The following is an 8,469-nucleotide window of genomic DNA, read 5'->3' as shown; positions in this document are numbered from 1 at the left end:
TTTTTTTTTTTTTAAGTGTTTTTTAAAAGTTAATTAATTTATTTTTGGCTGTGTTGGGCCTTCGTTGCTGTGCACAGGCTTTCTCTAGTTGCAGCGAGCGGGGGCTGCTTTTTGTTGTGGTGCGCGGACTTCTCATTGCGGTGGCTTCTCTTGTTGCAGAGCACGGGTGCTCTGGTGCTCTAGAGCACAGGCTCAGTAGTTGCGGCACACAGGCTCAGTTGCTCCGCGGCATGTGGGATCTTCCCGGACCAGGGATCGAACCTGTGTCCCCTGCGTCGGCAGGCGGATTCTTAACCACTGCACCACCAGGGAAGTCCACCTAGATGTATTAGTCTTCTATTGCTTTGTAACAAATAACCCCCAAACTGAAACACTTCAAACAATACACATTTATTAGCTTAAATTTCTGTGGGTTAGAGTTTGGGTGGGCTTGCCTGGGTTCTCTGCTTTAGGTCTCATAAGGCTAAAATCAAGGTGTTGGCCAGGTGGACTCTTATCTCAAGGCTCTGGCTGAGGATCCATTTCCAAATTCATTTGGGCTGTCAGTCAGCTTTAGTTCTTTATGGTTGTAAGATCAGGGCCCCCATTTCCTTGCTAACTGTCAACAGGGAGCCACTGTCAGCTTCTACACGCTGCCTGCATTCCTTGTCAGGGGCCCACCCCCTCCATCTTTAAGTCTGCAGTGATGTGTCCAATTCTTCTCCTGCTTCCCATCTCTCTGACTCTTCCTTCTGCTACTAGCCAGAAAAAACTCTCTGCTTTTAAAGGCATATATGATTAGATTACGGCCATCTAGATAATCTCCTTTTTGTCACCTAATGTAACATAATTACAGGAGTAATACCAAGGGGCAAAAGTCATAGGAATCATCTTAAAATTCCGCCTACCACCCCAGGTAAAGCAGGGCTTTCTTTTAGTAAAAGTTAAGCATTAAGCAGCGGCACCTCGATGGTGCTGTAGTTGGAAATAACTACGAGAGACTGAAAATGCCTGGAAGTTCTGTTCCACTTTAATTTTCATCTCATAAGGAGCTGGCTTTTCCTTAGCTGTTACAAATGGCAGTAATTACTGAGCCTCAGAATACTCAACATCCATGTAGAAATCTTTTCTAATGTAGGAAGGGTATGGCAGTGACTGTTAGTTCACTAACCCTAAATTCCAGGAGAGTTTAAAAAGAAAGCACGTACTTGGTTTAACTCACAATAAGGACGTGAGTTGGGCTTTAGTGAAAAATAGTTTAGTAAAGATTGGTCTCCACACCCAGTGAAGTAAGATTTTGAGAGTTTTTTTGACTATAACCCTTGATCATACCAATCACATTAATCTGTTCATTGCTTCGTATAATTACCAAAATAATATATTCAGCCCCTGAAAGAGCCGCAGAAAGTGAGGCACTCTACTAAATGTTACAAAGGATGCATAAAAATATAAAACGTCATGTCTTCCCCACAGAAGTTTACAAAAGCAAAAGAATGGCTATTCATGCCAATGTTTGTATGATAAGGGACATATAAATAGTAGCCTCCTTAGAAAACATTTTTTGAGTGCTGTCTACATTTGAGGAACTGTTCTGGCATAAAGATTTCAAAATGAGATTGTGTAGCATGACGGTTAGTGATTAAAAATGCCATGTTGGAATCAGATGGACTCGTCTCCCCTCTACAGTGTGTTATCCTTCTGAAAGTTAGTTAAGTCTCTGAGTTTGTTTCTTCACTTACAAAATATGCATAATAATAGAACCTATCTCGTTTGTTGCTGGGAACATAAACGTGGGTGACATGTTTATGTTTGGCGTAAAACGTGACACTTTGTTTGCTATTATTATCGACAGAAAATGTCCACTTTCATGCTAGGACATAAGAGAATTTGATACATACCATCATAGAGGTATAGAAAAATTGTGGGAAATACCAATAAAATATATGCTGTGTAGGTAAGAGTCATCTCCGGATCTGGACTCTCCTTGGGACTGGCCAAAATTTCATCGAGTTATGCTAATAGGTCGAAGCGACAGATGTATAGCTTGCTGTGCTATAGATCTGGCGTGAACCATAGCCAGGGTCCAGCATCAGGCCCGTTATGGTGGTGAGGCATCCTGATGAGTGCTTCTGCAAAAGTTTTTCAGGTTTTCTTGTCATCACATCTCAGATAGCTTCATCTTTCCCTTCTTTGAGCACCATGAAGCTGAACACGGTCAAAAAGTAAAATCGTTTGGAACCTAATTTAATGCAGTGTATTTAACACTTAAGAGAACTCCCACTTCAAAACTCAGCCCAAGTATGGTTGAAGCGCTGTGAATTTCATCATGAAATGCCCGGCAATTATTGCCCCTCTCATATTGTGACTCCACTTTGATTTTCTTTAGGAAAACATGACGCTTCACTTTTTGCTTCTGACCTGCCTTTTCCTGCTAATCTCTGATTCCTGTGAGTTCTTCGCTGAAGCAAATTATTCTAGAAGCTATCCTTGCGATGAGACAAAACAAAATGGCTCCGTTATTGCAGAATGTAACAATCGTCAATTACACGAGGTACCCCAAACAGTGGACAAAAGTGTGACAGAACTAGACCTGTCTGGTAATTTCATCAGACGCATAACAAATGAATCATTTCAAGGGCTGCAAAATCTGACTAAGATCGACCTAAATCATAACGTCAAGCTGTGGCCCCAGAATGAAAATCCTGCTGTAGAAAACGGTATGACTATTACAGACGGGGCATTTCTCAACCTAAAAAACCTAAGGGAGTTACTGCTTGAAGACAACCAGTTACAAGAAATACCGGTGGGTTTGCCAAAATCTTTGAAAGAACTTAGTCTAATTCAAAACAGAATAACTGTGTTAACGAAAAAGAACACTTCTGGACTTAGGAATCTGGAAAGTCTCTATTTGGGCTGGAACTGTTACTTTGCTTGTAATGAAACCTTTGCCGTAGAAGATGGAACATTTGAAAACCTTACCAAGTTGAAGGTGCTGTCGTTATCTTTTAATCCCCTTTTCCACGTGCCACCCAAACTGCCAAGCTCCCTAACAGAGCTCTATCTAAGCAACACCAAGATCAAAAACATCAGTCAAGAAGACTTCAAGGGACTGAGAAATTTAAAAGTACTAGATTTAAGTGGGAACTGCCCGAGATGTTTTAACGCGCCATTTCCCTGCATACCTTGCAAAGGAGGTGCTTCAATTCAGATACATCCTCTTGCTTTTCAAACCCTGACCCAACTTCGCTACCTAAACCTCTCTAGCACTTCGCTCCGGAAGGTTCCTGCAACCTGGTTTGACAACATGCGTCATCTGAAGGTGCTGCATCTCGAATTCAACTATTTAATGGACGAAATAGCCTCTGGGGAATTTTTGGCAAAACTGCCCTCCTTAGAAATACTTGACTTATCTTACAACTACGAGCTGAAAAAATATCCACAGTACATTAATATTTCTCAAAAATTTTCGAAGCTTACGTCTCTCCAGATACTGCATTTAAGAGGTTATGTGTTCCAGGAACTTAGAAACGAAGATTTCCAGCCCCTGAGGAACCTCTCAAATTTAATGGCTATCAACTTGGGCGTTAATTTTATTAAGCAAATTGATTTTACCGTTTTCCAGTCGTTCTCCAACCTGAAAATCATTTACTTGTCCGAAAACAGAATATCACCCTTGGTCAGTGATACCGAGCAACAAGCTGCAAACGGCCCCTCTTTCCAAAGGCATACCCTTAAGCCACGCTCAGCAGATACTGAGTTTGACCCACATTCGAATTTTTATCATGACACCAATCCTTTGATAAAGCCACAATGTTCCAGTTACGGCAAAGCCTTAGATTTAAGCTTGAACAGTATTTTCTTCATTGGGATAAAGCAATTTGAAGGTTTTAGGAACATTTCCTGTTTAAATCTGTCTTCAAATGGCAACGGTCAAGCGTTAAATGGAACTGAATTTTCACTTTTGCGTGGTATCAAGTATTTGGACTTGACGAACAACAGACTGGACTTTGATGATGACGCTGCTTTCAGCGAGTTGCCCTCGTTGGAGGTTCTAGATCTGAGCTACAATGCCCACTACTTCCGCATAGCAGGGGTAACACACCGTCTGGGATTTATTCAAAATTTAACTCAGCTGAAAGTTTTAAACTTGAGCTACAATAGTATTTTTACTTTAACAGAACCATACCTGAAAAGCATGTCCCTGGAGGAATTAGTTTTCAGTGGAAACCGCCTTGACCTTTTGTGGAATGGTCAAGATGTCAGGTACTGGCAAATTTTTAAATATCTCAGCAATCTGACGCGGCTTCATTTAGCCTCTAATAACCTTCAGCGTATCCCCGATGAAGCCTTCCTTAACTTGCCCCAGGGTCTCACCGAACTATATATAAATGATAATAGGTTAAATTTCTTTAACTGGTCATTACTACAGCAGTTTCCTCATCTCTGCTTGCTTGACTTAAGTGGGAACCAGCTGTTCTTTGTAACTGACAGCCTATCGAAATTCACATCTTCTCTTGAGACACTGCTCCTGGGTCAAAACAGGATTTCCCACCTGCCATCCGGCTTTCTTTCCGAAGCCAGCAGTCTGACACACCTCGATTTAAGTGCCAACCAGCTCAAGATGATCAACAAATCCACGTTTGAAACTAAGACCGCCACCAAGTTAGCCATTTTGGAGCTAGGTAGAAACCCTTTTGACTGTACCTGTGACATCGGAGATCTTCGAGAATGGATGGATGGGAATCTGAACGTCACAATTCCCAGATTGACAGATGTCATTTGCGCCAGTCCTGGGGATCAACAAGGCAAGAGTATTGTGAGTCTAGAGCTCACAACTTGTGTTTCAGATACGATTGCGGCAATATTCTGTTTCTTCACCTTTTTTGTCACCATCTCAGTTATGCTGGCTGCCCTGGCTCATCATTGGTTTTACTGGGATGCTTGGTTTCTCTATCATGTGTGCTTAGCTAAGGTAAAAGGCTACAGGTCTCTTTCCACATCCCAGACTTTCTACGATGCTTACGTTTCTTATGACACCAAAGATGCCTCTGTCACGGACTGGGTGATCAACGAGCTGCGCTTCCACCTGGAAGAGAGTGAGGACAAAAATGTGCTCCTCTGTTTAGAGGAAAGGGATTGGGACCCGGGACTCGCCATCATCGACAACCTCATGCAGAGCATCAACCAAAGCAGGAAAACAATATTTGTTCTAACCAAAACGTATGCCAAAAACTGGAACTTTAAAACAGCTTTCTACTTGGCCTTGCAGAGGCTAATAGATGAGAATATGGATGTGATTGTCTTTATTCTGCTGGAGCCAGTGTTGCAACATTCTCAGTATTTGAGGCTGCGGCAGAGGATCTGCAAGAGCTCCATCCTCCAGTGGCCTGACAACCCCAAGGCGGAAGGCTTGTTTTGGCAGAGTCTGAAAAATGTCGTCTTAACTGCAAATGATTCACGGTATAACAATTTGTATGTCAATTCCATTAAGCAGTACTAACTGATGTTAAGTCCGGGTTCACCAACATACTAAGAAGGCACAGCAATGACCCTTCTGTCTTAGCTATCACTTGGTGTGTAACAAGTTACCCCCAAACTTAATGGCTTAAAATGACACAATTTGTTATGTCATAGTCTCTGTGGGTCAGGAGTCCAGGCGTGGCTTATCGCTGGGTCCTCTGCTCAGGGCCTCTCAAAGGCTGTAATCGCCATGTCAGCCAGGGCCACAGGCATCTGCTAGGGTTAGCATCCACTTCTGAGCTCACACTCATGTGGTGCTTTTCAGGGTTGAGTTCTTCCTGGGCTGTTGGCCCAAGGCTGCCCTCAGTTCCCGGCCATGTGGACCCCTTGCTATGGCAGCTTGCTTCATCAAAGCCAACAAGAGAGAGAGATTGCTGACACTGTGGAAGTCGCCATCTTTGTAGTCTAATCAGGGAAGTGATAACCCATCACTTTGGCCATATTCTGCTTGTTAGAATTAAATCACTGGCCCTGACAGCTCCATGGGAGTGATCGCCTCAGTCCTGGAAAAGTAGTCCATGACCGAGATGGGCGGTTGTGATAGCCTCCCTCAGCCTGCCATCTTGGTCATAAATGGCGAATACCAGGAGAGGGGACCATTGTGGCCATCTTAGCAGTTGGCCTACTATACCTTCATTTCAATATCTCAGAACTTTTGCAACTGTGATACTTCCGATGTTAAGTTGCTATTTCGATTTATCATATATCCATGGCTATGTGGTTATATTATGCTGTGTTTGCATTAGTCCTTCTTTCACAATTACTTTTATAAATACTGGCTATAGTATTTCACTTCTAAGGTTTAGATGCCATTTAAAGGCTAAGATGGGTGGTATTTAAAGTGTTTTGCTTTTGTTTGTTTGTTCTTTTTACTTCTTAACCATTTTTTAAAAGTGTGTAGCTAAATTAGAAGCATTTGGAGTATCTGTCAATTGCCATTGCTGTAAATCATGAAATTAATGATTAAAATGCTTCATTTCACATCATGAGCATATAATAAATACACAGTAGGGAAACAGATCTATAATATAAAATAAGTTACCTAAATGTCCATTGACAGATGAATGGATAAAGAAGATGTAGTACATATATACAGTGGAATATTACTCAGCCATAAAAAAGCACGAAATAACACCATTTGCAGCAACATGGACGCACCTGGAGATTATCATACGAAGTGAAGTAAGTCAGAAAGAGAAAGAGAAATACCATATGGTATCACTTATATGTGGAATCTAAAATATGACACAAAGGAACCTATCTACGAAGCAGAAACAGTCTCATGGACAGAGAACAGACTTGGTTGCCAAGGGGGAAGGGGATGGACCGGGAGTTTGGGGTTAGTAGATGCAAACTGTTACATATAGAATAGATGGACAACAAGGTCCTACTGTACAGCACAGAGAACTGTATTCAGTGTCCTGGGATAGACCATAATGGAAAAGAATATTAAAGAAGAATGTATATATAACTGTCACTTTGCTGTACAGCAGAAATTAACACAACATTGCAAATCAACTATAATTTAAAAAATAAATAAAGGCCCGGGGGATTAAACAATAAAATAAAATACCATCAACACTGGGTTTTTGGAGAATACTTAGGAAGAAAAAGCTTTGGTAGAAATCAAAGGGGGAACAGTTTTCATAAAGTTTGTACATTAAGATAATTATTAACAGAGAAATTCTATCTTTAGTTCCTACTCAGAAGACGTAATGTCAGAATGCCTGCCTGTCGGTACCCTTTATGCAATTCTGCCACATGTAATAATGTTGGCATTCTCTACCATCTCTGCTACCCCTTGGTTCCTCTGCATCTGTCCATAGCATCTTCTATCCAGTGTAGTATGAATCTTGAAGAGGTACCTTATGAACTTGAACTGAAAATAACTGGAAATTATTCGAGCGTAAGAAAGTAAAGTCCCTTTAGAATGAAAAGAAGAAAAATCTCCAGTGCTCCATACTTCCTTAAGTACAGTCTCTTAATTAATCTTGCAGCATGAGTTATCTTTAAATATGAGTTTCTAAGGAACTGAGCGAAATGATGTGTCTTAGTGTAACATGGACAAAGTGGAAATCAGTCAAGGACGATTTTAGCTTTGTCACGTTGAACCCTGTTCTGTGACCGTGATGTTAATAGAAAGGTATTTATGCTTGCATTTGTTGAGGCGTGAAGACAAATATCTAAAAGCAGGACCATTCATGGTGGGGTGCAGTTACAGCTCGTTCCTGTGGATGCCACATTAACTTGTTGTCTGGTGGAAGCTCATTCCTGTGTTCTCTGATTGTTTTGGTAAAATAAAAATGTACATGTTTTCAGTGGCAGTGATTACAGGTCTATGTTAAGCTCACATACTTTGGCAGTGTCCTGTTGACAGAATGACAAGTTAATGAAAGTCACAAACAATTTTACCTTTTCCTTAGCAAACATCTTCATAAAGTGAAGGTAGTGAAATCAATGGTTAATAAAAACATTTGTTCTTGAAACTCACTCATTCCTCATTTAAGATACCATTATGGAAAAATCAGAACTGTAATTTTGTTGGTTGGTTGGTTGGTTTTGTTATGTTTTGCGGGAGAAGGAAGGATTATTACTTGCAGCAAGTAAGGAGAACACCGGGGATCTTTGCCGAAGCGGTGTCTCCCAGACCTCTAATTTGTTAAAGAGAAAGCATTGTTTTGTTTTCTGTTATTTTTAAATGAATATATGATAATACCCATATACAAGCTTTTAAAAATTCAAATTTTACAAAGGGATGTATGATTAAATTTCAGTCTCCCTCCCAACACAACTTCGCTTCCGAGAGACAATCACTGTTAAAAGTTCTTATGTAGGGCTTCCCTGGTGGCGCAGTGATTGAGAGTCCGCCTGCCGATGCCGGACACACGGGTTCGTGCCCCGGTCCGGGAAGATCCCACATGCTGTGGAGCGGCTGGGCCCGTGAGCCATGGCCGCTGAGCCTGCGCGTCC

The 8,469-nt window shown here is 41.4% G+C and overlaps 1 protein-coding gene across 1 annotated transcript; it reads left to right on the top strand.

The window, feature by feature from the left end:
• The first annotated feature begins 2,287 nt into the window (after window positions 1-2,287).
• On the top strand, window positions 2,288-5,519 carry TLR8 (toll like receptor 8). Its single transcript, XM_007455053.1, has one exon. The coding sequence runs from the start codon at window positions 2,372-2,374 to the stop codon at window positions 5,477-5,479; it is 3,108 nt and encodes a 1,035-aa protein (XP_007455115.1). The 5' UTR covers window positions 2,288-2,371; the 3' UTR covers window positions 5,480-5,519.
• The last annotated feature ends 2,950 nt before the right edge of the window (window positions 5,520-8,469 follow it).

This window comes from Lipotes vexillifer, unplaced genomic scaffold (genome assembly GCF_000442215.2).
Source record: "Lipotes vexillifer unplaced genomic scaffold, Lipotes_vexillifer_v1.1 scaffold431, whole genome shotgun sequence".
Taxonomy (NCBI): domain Eukaryota; kingdom Metazoa; phylum Chordata; class Mammalia; order Artiodactyla; family Lipotidae; genus Lipotes; species Lipotes vexillifer.
This window is presented reverse-complemented; position numbering and strand designations above follow the sequence as displayed.